General features: G+C 43.1%; 1 protein-coding gene across 2 annotated transcripts in view; it reads left to right on the top strand.

The window, feature by feature from the left end:
• Positions 1 to 16119, top strand: part of bcas3 (BCAS3, microtubule associated cell migration factor) — a 344121-nt gene that overhangs the window by 73222 nt on the left and 254780 nt on the right. For both annotated transcript variants that reach the window (XM_022751363.1, XM_022751364.1), the window contains exon 15: positions 8717 to 8867. In XM_022751363.1, the coding sequence (XP_022607084.1) occupies positions 8717 to 8867 (151 nt within the window). The remainder of the gene's footprint in view (positions 1 to 8716; positions 8868 to 16119) is intronic.

The following is a 16119-nucleotide window of genomic DNA, read 5'->3' on the forward strand; positions in this document are numbered from 1 at the left end:
GGGTTATTTTGCGATGTGAAACGTCTGCAGACATGTTGGGAAAATGAGAGAAAACAACAGAAAAACCATCTGATGCCTCCTGTCTGTCTGCAGCTCGCTCGCTCGCTCGCTCTCTCTCTAAATTGGTTTGGAAATGTGTTCACTGTGTATGTGCATCTGTGTACAACCCACCCCTCTCTCTCTCTCTCTCTCTCTCTCTCTCTCTCTCTCTCTCTCTATCACACACACACACACACACTCTCTCCTCTCTCTCTCTCATTTCACCCTCCTCTACCCCCCCCCACCCCCTCTTGCTTTCCCAAACATCCAATCATTGGCCATAACCCGTCCCTCTTTACTGTGAGGTACTAGCTCCTTGACCCAAATCAGATGATGGCTACACACACACACACTTGTACACACACACACACACACACATATGGTTGGAGTGTGGGTGTCATCTGATCCAGTGGTCCCTCCCTCCCAGCTTCTTCTTGCTGGCGACTCAGTCCTGTCTGATGAAGCCTTGTAAATACTGACATGCTGTAAACTTGTAGATCTGATTTCAGGGTGGTGTGTGTGTGTGTGTGTGTGTGTGTGTGCGTGTGCGTGTGCGTGTGTGTACGTGTGTTTCCATGTTTGCACTCGTTCTGTTTTCTCATGATTATGTTTACTTGTTTGTCGGATTCGTGCATGTTGTGTGTGTTTCTGCATGTAGACATGTTCTGCTTCTGTATTGCTGCAGTGTTCTCTCTCTCTCTCTCTCTCTCTCTCTCTCTCTCTCTCTCTCTCTTGGCTGCTGTTTTTTCCTCCTCATTACAACACACACTGCTCTGAGGTTGTTGGCCATATACAGCGCGTTACACACCAACATCTCCAATCTTTTTTTAACTCGCTAAAAGTTTTATGACGAAATTAGAAAAATCATGTCCTGGGAATTTTGTTTGGCTGTTGTCAGGAGTCTTTTTTTTTTTTTTTTTTTTTTTTACCCCCCCAAAAGAAAACATCAATAAAATCGTAAACGCAAAATGTTTCAAAAAATGTTCCCAAATAGGGCTGTTAATAAAAGCTCCCTGTTAGCCGTAGATTTGGGAGTGGGGGACCGGGCAGGAAGCCATTTTCACACAGGCCGGCCTGACCTCGACTCTTAACTCCGACTGAAAATAGCAGAAGAGCAGGATCGCTGTACAAAGAAGAAAAGAGGGGTGGTTGGTGGTGGTGGTGGGGGGGGGGATGAGGAGGGGGGGGGTAGATCCCCCTGCCACAACGTTACCTGAGAGAGAAAGAAAAAAGGAAGGAGGAAGGAGGAAAAAAAAAAAGAGCTGATGGCTTTTCCACCAGTCTTCCGATTCCTTTGCAACAGTAAATCTTGTGAAGTTTATTTTCTTTGCAGCATCTGTGTTTTATAAGGGCTCTTTTAATTTGTTTTTACTCTGTCCGGTGGGGGATCCCCGCTCCTTCTTTTTTTTTTTTTTTTTTCCCCTTTGTGTTCGACCCTTTTTAGCCCTCCCCGCTGTCCATCTCTCTTTTCTCTCTCTTCTCCTCCCTCCTGTTTTCTTCTCTCACCCTCTCTCTCCTCGTCCTGTGGAAGTGAGTGTTTTAATAATGATACTTCAGGGATCTGGGATGGCAGAGCAGCTTTCTCCTCCTGCAAAGAAAGACTACAGTCCTCCCTCTCCTTCTCGCTCTCCCTCCCTCCCCTTCCTTCTTTCTCCTCTCCCCTACTTTAATCCCTCCCTCCTTTAACATGTCTGGGAAACTTGGACTATCAAGGAATGAATGGTAGGAAGTGAGGACAGACTGATACTGCTTTACCGATATTGGTCCGTCGTCAGATGACCTGTGTTCCAGCACCAATACAAAAACAAAACTCTGTGTTGCCTCAGTTTGAGGAATAATAACGTGTAATAACACAAAAAGCATATTTGATATAACTAGAATATATCTGCTCATGTTCCCGGATTCAAACCAGGAAATATCTGATTTATAAACGTTTCTTTTTTAGATTTAGATTTCATTTAATAGTCATTATGCAGTTTTATATTTATATAAAAATGAAATAACATTTTGCTTTAAAAACATCAGACAAATCAAAATAAAGTGCATTAGTCAGTAAAATAGAATAAGCTGCGAACGTCTGTCGCGCCGTCGGAGTGACGCGTCTCTGTCGTTCCATCGCAGGTGTCTGTTGTGTCGTTGTTCCTCGGTCAGAACCAGTTTGGGTCGAGCTGCAGGAGAACTGTGGAGTGTGTTTACGGGGTGTTTGGATGTCCACACTGTAAAACCGTGAGGGTTCACTTTTATTTAAGCAGGAAGTCCGCTGACATGAAAAGGGAGTCCTGGCTGAGACGAGACACTGTCACGGCTCTGACAGTGTTTATACCGTCTCACTCAGCACCGGCTGAAACTTAGAAATCAATTATTGTAATAAATAACACAAGCAAAAAACACAAACAAGCTCCAACTGAACGGATCAGTTTCTAACAGATGAATATTATAAAACTGGATGACCATGGAAATATAATGCTGAAGTGAACTTATTCATTACAAACATTTCTTCTTAGGTAATGCTCTTTCACTTCAAAATGAAATGAGTGTTTTGTGGTTGCTGATGCTACAGACACGTCTGGTCAGTTTTTAATGTGTGAAGTTTTGACCTGTCAAATATAAACATTATACTTGAAGAATTATTTCACTAAAGAGCTTCTGCAGTCGTAAACTCATAGAGAAGTATTGAAAAACACAGTCGAGCTTTCAGTCACGAGACCTTCATCGCATTTCTGAAATCTCTGCGTCAGATTGTTGGAATAAATCAAATCAACGCTCATCTAGTTTTACACTCTTTGTGATTGAGTTCAGACTTATTTTTTTTGCGTGTATTTTTGCGTTGGTTTGAAACCTTGCAGCCGTTCATCCCTGACATGAGTTTGATTACGATCAATGATGCAAAGCTTCTGCTCCCTGACAAGAGTCGGGTTCACATTGATCAGCTGGTGCAAAGCTTTTATTACCTTCTACAACTATTGGCATCAACGTTCAGAAAGAGCTTTTTATCTTTTTGGCCATGAAAACAGGAAGTCAGCAAAAATAATCTTCCCTTCAATCCAAGAACAAAGCCCGGACAAAACCATAAAAGTTTCCCCTGATGGGACATCATCACTTTCCTTTTTCTTCCTGTCTTCTGTTCTTTACCTCCTTCTCTCTCTTTCTACCTCTCCGTCTCACAGTCGCAGTATCTTCCTCAGGTCCAAGGTCACTTCTCTCTCCCAGAGCATCGCTCAGCGTGTCACCTGCCCCCCCCCACACAGACACACACAGACACACACAGACACACACAAGCGTGTGGACGGCGTCTTATTTGAATTGTTCTGCCAGAGAGGACATCTCAGTGTTTGTGTGGACACACACGGTCTTCAGAGCTTGTCCTTTCGCACGTCGGCTCCTCGCTGGAAGCCGCCTGCTTGTATTGGATGCAAATTGGGTATTAAGAGAGGGGAGAGAAACATGAGATAGCGTGACACAGGGTGGCTGAGGAGAGAGGAATAAAGCGAAGGATAGAGAGAGAGGCTTAATGCGAGAAGAGAATGCAAATGCTGTTGAGACAGGGACGGAGGGACGGACGGAGGAGAGCTGGATGGATGGTCGGATTAAGCGAGAAAGAGAGATGAGGGTCAGATGACAGTGTGACTTTTTGGCGGGGTCAGAGTTTTTTTATCCGGACGACAGCGACAGAGCTGGATTTGCATTGATGGATCTTCTTTCCATGGGGATGTCATGTATCAGTGCCTGGGCACATCACGCCCCGCTCATTAATCAAATCATAGCCTCCGTCTAAAGCTATGTGTCCGCCAGCCGCTTCTCATCCGTCTACCTCGCTCTCTCTCTTTCACTTTGCAGCAGCCTCGCTCAGCCTTTCCCTCTCTGCTTACTGTCTACCTGTTTTCTTTTTTAGATGATCATAGATCACACTCCCTTGGTAACATCTGAAGCAGCAGGTGATTTAAAGAGATGAAACCAAAGCTCCAACACTAGTAGTGGTAATAATGTGTGAATCCAAAAACATGCACACACACTCTTTCCATTCGCATGATTCTGTTTTGTTCATGACAGTGTTGGTGAAACTGTGGACACACGCACAGGCCCGATCTCCTCCACCACCACCACCACCACACTTTAGCCATAGGTGGATGCAGACACGCCCTTGATCAGTCGTTTGCATACGTCTGCGCCGCCACTCTGTTTATGAAAATAACAGCAAAGAAATGCACTTTCACACAAGTGTTTTTATTACCCGCTGCTGTCACTCACACAGCTGCACTGATCATCAGCAGTGGTGTCATCATTCGATTAGAGTAAACCACTCATATTCAATTTGTCCACGATAAAACATGAAATGAAAACGAATTAGTTAACATAAAAGTGATTCAAATAAAGTTTTAAATTATATTTAATTTTAAAGTGTGTAGATTGGAAAATAAAATAACAGAATAATGTAAGTAAGTAAATCCGTTTATGTGCAGGAACTAGTTTTTGGTTTGTTTGCATCATTTACACATCTGGCCCCAGCAGTCCATTCATGCACTTTTAATAACACGTCTTTTTCAGTTTAACTACCACCTTTTAAACTTTTTTAAGTTTTCTTTGTAGTTATTGCGATTTAAAGCTCCTCCAGTGTAACGGTCTCTGTCCATGTGTAGTGTGATTATAGATCAGCTCTAGCTTCTATATTAATACTGTGAAAGTATCAAAGCCTCAGTCCACAGAGAAATGCACACAGCCTGTATTCAGAAACTGAGCCTTAAAACCAGCCGTCAGGACTTCTGGAACTTTGTGATGTCACAACAAAGCAGTCACCAAGCCCCGCCCACCTGGACCCACCATCCAAACCTTGCAAGATTTGGTTTCTCTGAGTGTTTTTATCTGAAATCTGCTAGATTTTTATTGGATCACTCAGAAAACAGTCAGCCAATCAGAAGAGAGGCTCAGAGCCTCCTCTCTTCTGATTGGCTCACCGACCTGTTGTTACTAGAACTGCAGAGAGAAGCCTGAGAGAGGAGATGTAAAACTTCACTGAGATGGTTTTTATATCTTCTGATGGATCAACACTTCAAATAAAACACAGAAGAAGAAGAAAATATGGAGCTTGAACTGTGACCACTGAAGAATTATGATCATATTTCTATGTATTACTGTTTCTCATTTATTTATTTGAACTTTAACGAAAACAAAGACAAGATAAAAACAGAAGACATCCAGATTTCGTCTGCATCATGAAACTGGGATTCTGGGAAGATCAAAAACTTTCCTTCCCGTGTGTGTTTCTATTCTACAGCATGTGACGGTTTACAGTCCAGCTGTTCTCCGACAATACTTTTCACTGCGTGGACATTTTCACTTGATCAATGTCGCCGTCTCCCCTCGTCCTGCTCCTCACGCTGTCTGCGACCCACCGTCACATGCACATTACAAACTGCCTGAGTGTGACATCAGGGCCGTCTCTTCACGTATCATCTTCTGCCGGGACGTGATCTCCAACACGTTTCACACTAACTCGTCTTCACCGTCTGGGGGTTGACAGTTCAGGGCCCCTCGGCCCTTGAGTGACAGCGCGATGTGACCGTTTGGTCAACAGCGATCATCGCCCGCCGTCTCGGTCCGGCCACACCTGTTCTACAGTCCACAAGTGCGGCTTATTTTTAAGAGTGGTGGCTGCTGGGAAATAATGGCAGTGGAGCACAAGTGAATTGTCTGTTCAGGATGAGGATATTTTAACTTTTTATTGTTTTGTAGCTGCATGTTTGTATGAATTGATTCAGCGACACCCCCGTCCCCACTTCTCGCCCTCCCCTCCTCTCTAAGCTGAAGCACCATTACGGCTTTTCATTCTACTTCCTGTACAGATTTTTATTTTATTCCCCCCCCCCCCCCTCCGTCTCCACGCCCCCTCCCCTCAACACAAAAGGTGGCTGCCAGGGCTCTCGGGGTGTAGCACTTTTGAAATGTGAAGGGCTTTCAGGAGCTGCCCTCGTACAGACGTCTGTTAGTCTGACAAGAGAGGAGCAGAGGGAAATGAAGGACAGGTTTGTGTAATGGTCCCCCCCCCCCCGCCGAAGGTCACGCAGCATTGTTGGCCGGGCGGAGGTCTAAAAGACAGGCCTTTGGAGAACCACAAAGCGGAGGTTTGGCAGGACTAATGAAACTCAGAGCTACACGTTAATGATCTAAAAGACTGGACCAAAACACTCAGCCGTCCCTTTCCGCTCGCATTCAGCCTCCTCTTGATCGCTCCTTCCAAATAATGACAAGGCACTCTCCTCCTCTACCTTTATTGTAACCTTTGATGTCCGCCTTGTTTTCTTTGTCTCCACATCCCCCCCTCCCTCCTTTTCATTCCTTTATGTTACGCGGCTGTCACTCATCTATTAAGGCAACAAATGAAACAAGGAAAACATTCAGAGAGTGTATTGTGGTGCATGCACAGGTTTGCTCTTTATTTCTTTTGAAAGCACTTGAACTTGGAATTTTACTTGGTCGCCCCATTGAATCAGCAGGATACACTTCTTTTTTTTTTTTTTATTGTGGCCATTGTCACAGGATTACAAACATATTTGTTTTATAATCCACATTTCTAATCCCCTATAGTTTAATGCTTCTATAGAACTGTTTATATCTGACTGTTTCTTTTCTCATTGTATTAGAAAAATGAAAACACACACAAAAAGAAAGATATTGTTACACTTACCTCCAGTGGGTAAGCACAGTTTTTTTTATTTGTCTAGGGCCTCCACTCAGTACAATGGAGCTAAATGGAGTTGTGGTTGGGGAAACAGTTCACAGTGAGTCTATTGAACTGGAATAAATGCAGAAGTCTCCCATGTAAACGTCTCAAAACATGGGCAAATAAAAATAAATACAATTTGCATATTTTTCTGTAATTTGGATAAACCAATTATTTAAACCTTCAAACTAGTTTTATGAAAAAGATGAAGATAAGAAAAATACAGACAACATAAGGGAGAATTGTTGTTGTGCAGACGGTGAATTGAAATCATCACACGATGGCAGAAAACAAAACAGCTTTTAATTTACTTAAACTTGAAAGGTCAGGAAGGAAAACCCTCCTGAACTCAAGGTCCTCTTACTACCTTTGACCTGCATAATGTCGTCTGAGATGTGGTTGAAAGATCCTGATAAAACTAGCAAGTGCACCTTGAGTTAAGATGATTTTTGTTCGTTTAGTTTCCTGGTCGTCTTGTGCAGAGTCAGTCCCAAGTCCGTCAAAAAAAAATGAGCTGGTTCCTAAAAAAACAAAAAACAAAAAGAAGAATTAGAAATGAAGTTCCAGAGATGCTCAGACACCTGGAAAATCTGAACGTCCATGTTGCATGAGATATCTGCAGAACAAACCAGTAACTGCACTTGGAATTAACTGAGAAGCTAAAAACATAAATCAAATAACATTAACATTAATTTCATCATCACAAAACTTGAAGCTTCAGGTTGCACAAATTATTTTATTATCCTGTATTCAGTGTAATCTTTGCAGCTTCAGAATATATAGATATAGAAATATAGATATATATAATGTAAATGTTAAGTTGCATAGTAAGTGAAGCCGCAGCCCTCCGTATAATGTGATGTAGCTGGTGGAGGTCCTTGAAGACGCCCTTTGACATGGCCTGATTATGTTTAGCTGGAGCTGCGTAGGATATATGAGATGAGATGTGTACTGTGTGTGTGTGTGTGTGTGTGTGTGTGTGTGTGTGTGTGTGTGTGTGTGTGTGTGTGTGTGTGTGTGTGTGTGCAGCCTTGTTTTACTATGTTCATGAGGTCAGAACACTGGGAGCCCACTATACTTGTAAATGCTGGACCTCTTGGTTTTGGGGTTAGTGTTAGACATTCAGTTGTGATGGTTGAGGTTAGTTTAAGTGGCTGGAGAATGCTTTATGTCAATGACGAGTCCCCACAGATATAGTACAATGAGTGTGTGTGTGTGTGTGTGTTGAGGCAGTGTGTAGGGCCTGTTGATTGGCCTTGATTAACAGACTTTTCAGGCACTCGACGCAGAGCTGCAGCTCCTCTAATGCAGCATCTTGAGCTGGTTATTTCCAGTCATTCCACAGGAGGCCTCAGAGCCTGGGTCGTGTGTGTGTTTGTGTGCACATGGATTTCTACACATTTTAGCTCCATGCCATCGTTGTGAGGACATTTTGCCCCGGTCTGCAGAACTTGAGAGGACTGTTTGAGGGTTAAGACTTGGTGCAGTTAGGTTTAAGTTAAGGTTGGCGGGTTGGTAATGCATTAAATATTAAATATTAAATATTAAAACAAAACTTTTCTCTTGCAGAAGAAGTTGTGTCTTTTCCCTAAAACAAAATATTTTGGCCATCTGCTGAATTCTGGGTCTTCAACCCTGATATGAATTGTCAGATGAAATGTTTAATTGAATTCCAGAATTGGCATCTGTAAAGACCTCTGGACAGAAAGACGGACCACTGAGCACTGAAAAAATGAATTATGTATAAAAGGTTGTACCAGTATTCACAATGGGATTCTCAGTATTCTGCAGCCATTACCTGGGAAAAGGGCCTCATTGACATATTTGTTATGTTCCATTGTAAATCTATGAAAAGGACATTTCTCTGACCTTGCTGTCCAGGGAACATGCAGTGCTGTTCACTGAAAACACTTTTAGTAATAATCCTGTGTGTGTGTGTGTGTGTGTGTGTGTTTCCAGTCAAGCTGAGCAACCAGGACTCGTACAACAACTTCACCAATAACAACATGGGGAACCCTCGGCTGTCCCCGCTGCCCAGCCTCACTGTGGTGCTGCCTCTGGCTCAGATCAAACAGCCCATGACCCTGGGAACCATCACTAAACGCAGCGGGTAGGTGACGCCCACAAACACACGTCCTCACAGCACTGGTCTTCTTCATAGTGTCTGAATACTTACTGAATACACTGTATTTTAACCTCCTCATTTACCATTTACAAGCAGTGTATAAACACTTAATGAACTGTCTATAACACAGTATAATGTAGTTTTAAGCAGGTACAAGGACATTTTTAAGTTTATAAATGTATTTATCAGCAGTTATAATTCCTCTATCATATGAACTGGTGTTATAAAGCATTTATTAACTGTTTATACACATGTACAGATCATTCACAGATGGGTTTTAAACTGTTCATAAACCTCATGGAGACTTGTTGAGCTGAAATGTTTCAGTCTTGGCCTCAGGTATTCGGCCAGTGGTGATTTTCAAAATGTGATATCTCGATACAGTCCAACTCCAATATCGTGACATACGATATTATCGCGGAGTATCGCAGTTCAAAGTTTTAATTGTCACATGCTGAATACAATGTGCAGTAAGCAAAGCAGTGAAATGACGGCGTGCAAAACTGGAAACCTGCAAAAATAAAAAATAAAAAAATCACTCTAGTGAAAAATATTGTGGGAAATATTGCAATAATCAATAACATCAAACTGTGGCCCAAACCCATCAGAAATAATACTAAACTATCAACTCAAGGTCCACTTACCCGATTTCTCCTGGAGCTTTCAGCCACATATCTTGGCCTACATGAGCAGATGGAGTTGTACTGGAGAATGAGAAATATTTATTTATAAATAATTATTACTTATGATTAATAAATACTTGTATTAAATATTTAAAATTTAAAATTCATATTTTATACTTTGTCGTGTTATATTGTTGAGTTTTCCGCTGTCTTCACAAACCTTCCACCACTTCGTACCAGGAGTTGTTGACAAATATAAAATTAATTAATTAAAACAGTTGATTAATTGTTTGCAAATGTTGAATGGGAGTTAAATAAAGTTTAACAACGACTAAACAATTTAAACACTAGAACATAAGAAGGAGTAAATCAAACTGTAATGAGTCCAGATGGGTTGGGAGGAGACGGCTTAACGGCAGCCTCATGGTCAAGTAAAATTCAAGTTAAACCACGATAAATATTTAACTGATTTGCTGCCGTTCTCCATTAATCACGCTGTAAAAACACTAAATCGTGTCAGCAGCAGCGGCAGCAGCAGCTTTCACATCCAGCTGATGCTCATGGACTCCTTTTGTCTCAGGCCACCACTTTTTTTTATTTTTTTTTGCATAGGGTAATGAAGCACAACACACGAGCGAACTCTGCTCGGACTCTGGCTGAAAAACACACGTCAGCTGTTGCAGGAAAAGTAATAAAAAAAACTCTGCTGATTAATTAGAATCACGTTGAAGTCGTATGAAATGCGGCGTGTCTCTCGTCGGCTCCGAGTCCTGAAACCAGTTGAAACATCAGACAGCTCTGCTCTCATGCACCTCTGTCCTCTCTCTCTCTCTCTCTCTCTGTCTCTCTCTCTTTTTATTTTTTTTTCCACTTGGATCTTCGCCATGCATTGAAATTTTGTAGTTTTAAGACCATCAGCAACTACAGGCCTTTGCTAAGTGCATTTACATACAGTACAGGTGGCTCCACAAATATGGGCAGATTTTAATATTTTCATTTAAATGTAATTTTCATGCCCTGTTTGAATGGGAAATGCTATAATGATTCAAGCAGATGGCGAGGGATTTATTTCCCCGTGATATTTGATAAGTGAGCTTTGAGGATGAAAATAGAGACCTGGTCCTGTGGTCAAGGTAAACATCGGGCCATTTTCCAAATCATTAAGATGACTTGCAGAGTTAATTTGGCTTGTAAACTTTGTTATTGCTTATGGGCTACTGTGGTGTCCTGCTCTGGTGTATTTATGATGATGTCCTGGTACCGGTGGTTTGCATCTGGTTTTGCAGTTGTAATATTTAACGTCACACAAAGCAGGGGCCTCTCAGAATATGTCGGATTGATTTTAATTCGAGGCCTTTTTAAAAGGGTAAATAATCCACCTTCAGTGAATCTTTCAGATTGTTTGTTCTTATCAGTAGTTTATAGTTTCCTTAACTGTGCTTCGCTCAGTCAGAAAAAGGTCTCACGATTTAACTTTCATATTTTTCCTGTGGTTTTCTTTATCGTCTCGGTGCTGTCATAGACACTCATCCCTTCTTAGTTTTGTTTATTCATCAATGCTTCATCTTTTGTGTCACATTTAAGTGCCAATCACTGAATATATTAAGTTGCATTCACCTGGTTTCACCTCAAGAGTAATCACTACTTTCATTCATGCATTTATTTATTCATTTATTTTTACTGCTGCTACGAGCAGATTTGCGTTTCCAAGACGTTCCTTTCCAGTCAGTTAGTTTAGTTAGTGCTCTGAAATAAAGCGCTGGCTGAGGTTTTAAATGTTTTTATATTTGTCCAGATAAAATACCGAGCTTCGATACAATATTTTGAAGATTTTAAAAAAAGTTTTGCCCAAATAAAATGAAAACAAACTTCTGAAACTGCAGTTACGTCCGTTACAAATCAACCTCAACATCATGTTAGTGTCAGTGTTTTCTGACTTCCCCTCCCCGTCTGTGACGCTCAGTCCCAAGCTAATCTGTTTCTACTGAAGATGTAAATCTTTAAAGAATTAGTCACTAAGGTGTTTCAAATATTTAGAAACATCAGGGAGGGCAGACTAAATATTAGAAACAAGTCTCTACACCGTGAAGAAAAACATGATCTCTGCAGGGACTTTATATGACTGCATTACTTTAATTAAGATGTACCTAATAAATCGGTAAATGAGTGTAGTTTTATTTTTAAAAAATGTGTTTTTAATCTTTAACAGTTTTCAGATGGAGAAAGAGTTGAACAAATAATAAATCAGGTTTTTGGATTCGTACATTATATATTTTATAGTTGGATCCGTTTTTCGTTTGATTCGTCGACAGCCCCAAATCGTCACCGTGTACAAATATATATATCACATGCACTATTTCTCCCCCTGGACCCGCTCATCAAACACCTGCAACAGCTGTATCAGCTCCGTAGGTCATCATCAGGCCCGGTAGGCTGCTTCACTTCTCCTCCATCCATCCACCCATCCATCCATCCATCCACACACCCGTCCAGTCCAGAGGAGGCGTCAGTATTAATGCAACAGGACATGCAGCTGTGTAGCCTGCTCCTGCATGCACACAGCTGTACCAATACACCAAACACACACACACACACACACACACACACACACTGGGTGAGGCAGCAGGTTTGGCCCCTAGAGTTGGGGGGTGATATCGTATGCTTTCACGCTATAGTTGCACAGGAGTACCCAGGCACCATCTGTCTGTCTGTGCAGCCAGCCATCGCTCTCTTTTTGTGTGTGTGTGTGTGTGTGTGTGTGTGTGAGAGACAGACAGAGAGAGAGAGAGAGAGAGAGAGAGAGAGAGAGAGAGAGAGAGGAGCATCCGGCAGCTGTATTTACACCTGTATGAGCAGATCCCTGTTGGCAGGGCAGCAGAGGAACACACCAGCTGCTTAATCTACATTCCCTACCAGACTGTCATTGTGCGCACTGTGCGGTAACACGCACACGCACACACACACACACACACAGCAACACACACACGTACACACACGCTGATGAAGCTTTTACCCAATTTGTGACCAGGCCAATTGCAGGGATACCTTCATAGACCTTGGCGCAGCTCTGGACCACCAGTGTGCAAAATGTGCTGCTGTTAGTCTTCAGAGGCCTCAAAGTTTTAACATCAAAGAAAACCTCAGTAAGTTCAAGCAGAGCCCCCTCCTCTCTTAATTTAGATTCTGGTGTTTTGGGAGGTAGAGTCGGATGTGGCTCAGCATCCGCCTGATAACCCCCCCCCCCTCTCTCTCTCCACAAGAGGCCAGGTCAGGGAGTGGAGGAGCTCAGCCAAGCTTCTGCTAGTCCTCAAAGTCTCCTGGGAGTCCCAAACGTGGAGAGGAGTGTCGGCTCTGACCCGGCCTCTTGTTTCCTGTCAGCCAAATTTGGCACGGGAAGGCTGGACTGAGATTAATTAAATCCCGCCGAAGAAAAAGACACAAAATCCAAATGATTCTCTCTTGGTGAAATGTCACTGTCAGACCTTAATCTGTGAAAAAGATTGAGAGAAATATTCAGTCGGCTCCCAGTAAAGTCGACTTGTCCCCGCAGTCACGGAGTTCTGTGCGGATAGATTTAACTTGTCCAAATGCCTGTCAGTGTCAAATTTGGGATTTGCGAGCAGACAAACTATTGCACACTTATCCCATCTACACACTGTCTGACTTTAACACAGACAAATGAAAATCCAAATGGAAAGATTGTCACACACACACACACAAAACAAAACACCACCCTTGTCCAAATCCCTCTGATGACATTTTCAAGCAAATGCAGACAGAGTGCAGGCGAGGTAATGAGAAAGACAACAGCGAAAGAACGAGCGAGACCCCGTGACCCGCCGCAGATGTGCCTTCAGATTACTGTAATACGTATGTAAGAGCCATTGTCACACAGAGCCAAAGCCAGAGAGGGGCTTTAAGAATGCAATGCCCAGCGCCACATGGCAGCGGGACTAAACCATTTGCACAAATCACCTCACTTCCCTCCCTTTTTAATAGCCCAGGCGGAGCAGCTATTAGGGCCAACGGGTTAAGAGATAAATGTGTGAATGACTGTTCCCCGGGAGTGGGGTCGGCGCCCTTACAGGTCGATTACGCTCGCTCTTTTCCTCTCTCTCTCTCGCTCTCTCTCTCCACCACTTCTCTTCCGCTGTTTTCTGCTTCCTCTTCCACAGTCTTACATCCCCTTTTACTCCAGTGACCCATGTTTACCTTGTTTCCCAACACGCTGCTGACCTGTGGGGACTCCGGATCAGGTGGTGCGTCACTTAAACTGGGCGGCCTTTGTCTACAATGTGGTGAAAAACTGTTTACCGCCGGCTCAACATGGTGGATGGTTTTCTCAGCATGACCTCATTATTTTAGTTTTATTCCAAGCAGTGTTGAATTTTGACATTTTTATTTGCACGGCAGTGTAATTCAATTTTATCAACGTCTTTATATGGTTTGCAGAAATTATCCCTGTTAAAAACTGAGTCAAATAGTGAATATTTCTAGTTATTATACTACTGTGTTTTTCTTTTTCAAAGGCAAAGACCTCAACTGTGTCCTTTTTAAAATGACAGAGACTGAAATCAAGCTAAAGCTAGATATTAAAGGACGTATATGTAAGTTTTTGCTATTGCTACATAGCTAACATTAGCATTAACAGCTGTTTACTTACCAGTGTGGAAGAAATGTTGCGAGTTCAGCATCAATCTTCATTCCTTTACTCCCTAAGAAGGAAAACAACCCTCTTCATTTGCTTCTATCTCTATCACTTCTTTGCTTCTGCTGAAGTTAGCATGCTAACTAGCTAGCCACGGCCCAGTCGGACCGTCACTTTCCGATACCGAGTCACTGTAGCGTCCACTCTGCCCTGCAGAAGTAGCTGCTCACAGGACGTATTATAACCTCTTGTCTTGTAAACGCAACGACGGCTGAAGCTCTTATGGCAAGACTGTTAAGTAAACAGCTGTTGATGCTAACGTTAGCTAAGTAGCTCCAAGCTAAATCAGTATAAATGTGCATATCTACAGAAAGCATTGCTGGTTGGATAATGCAACATTTTTCATTGAAAAAATGTATTGCATTATAGTCAACGCACAGATCTGCAACAGAAACTTAGATTTTTGTCTTTTCTGGCAATGATTTCAAATAGTCTGTGGCACAGATAGAGACCAGCTTGCCGTTTTAAAAGATAATAGGAGAAACAGAGAGAACAAGGAGGATGGTGTGTAACAGAAGTCTCCGGCTGGAATCGAACCAGAGCTAGATCTCTAGATGTTAGGGATGCCAGGAAATCACATCCTGGTTGTAAAGCCTGAGTTCTCCCTAAGTGCTTTAAGTCCAAGCTGCATTTATGTGGAGTATTGTGAAGGTGCAGGAAGTCGGATGTCACTGTGTTCCCCAAAGAAAGAGAAGAAGAAGAAGTTCCTGTTGATGCTGGGTCTGGATGAATCCACCATCGGACTCCAGAAGGAGGAAGCTTTTGACAATGACATGTAGAGAGTGCAACAGTTAATCAACCTCGTTTCACCTCGTGACCAGTAGCAGTCCCAAAACCATCGCTCAGCAGGAGGCAATACTTCAAACACTTCAGATGATGCTCGACCCCTGACAGCCGGGTGTGAAAGCGGCAGCAGCTGTCGGACGAGCGCTCTGTCACGCAGCTGAAAAGCAGCATTTATGTAACACGGACTGGGTGATTTCCTTTAGGTCCGCGGGACAGTAATCCTACGTTTCCAATGATTTCCAAATATTACTAATAGGCTCTAATCAATTATCCTGCCGCTTCCTTCGCTTAAAAAGGTGAATGAGACTTTTGACTGTGATGTAGATGGATGCGTTCATGATTGCAGTATTGACTCTGACTCCGCATTGATTCTGCTGCCATTAACTCCCATTACTCCCTGAGCCGCGAACCATGAACTCAAACAACTGCAAGTTCCAAGAAACTAGGAGGGAGAAATTTAAAGTTGCATGTAGCAAACCTCCAAAGCTTACTTAGCCTTTGCTCCTATACCATGGAGATACGCCCACCCCCACCCCACTCCTCCCATTTGTCCATCACTCTTCCATTGGTGTCCATCCATTTACCCAGCTGGAGGCCCAGAGTGGGGGCCCAGCAGGTTCTGATAGAGACCGTCCGCCTCCCTGTGCAGCTCTTTTGATAAGTGGCAGTTTACCAGGGGCCTCCATTACACCAACCGGCGTGTTCATTTGTCAACTTGCGCTCCAGGAGTGAGACATTCTGGGGCAGAATTGGTTTGCCCCCCCCCCCCCCCCCCCCCCCCCCCCCCCCCTGTACCCCCCCCTTGTCTCCCAGAGGAACGTTTTTCTACACATGGATGTACCAAGACTAATTGGAGACTGTGTGCTATCGTTGGGAGGGCCCGGGCGGATGCGGCGAAAGCGATAAAATAAAGAAGTGCTGCAGAGTGCTTTGTTTGGCTGGGGATTCTGTTTTTTCATGACTGGGGGAGGTTGGCTGGCGGGGGACAGAGTTCAGTCTCATCGGACCTTTATTGCTGTAGGGAAAAGGCTTATTTACTGTAAACTGTTTACGGAGCTCTGTCACTATCTCTGGACATGCAGAATAAACACAGGAACACACTCCCACTCCTAATGTCTTG

Source organism: Seriola dumerili, unplaced genomic scaffold, assembly GCF_002260705.1.
Source record: "Seriola dumerili isolate Sdu_G_001 unplaced genomic scaffold, Sdu_1.0 BDQW01000153.1, whole genome shotgun sequence".
Classification (NCBI taxonomy): domain Eukaryota; kingdom Metazoa; phylum Chordata; class Actinopteri; order Carangiformes; family Carangidae; genus Seriola; species Seriola dumerili.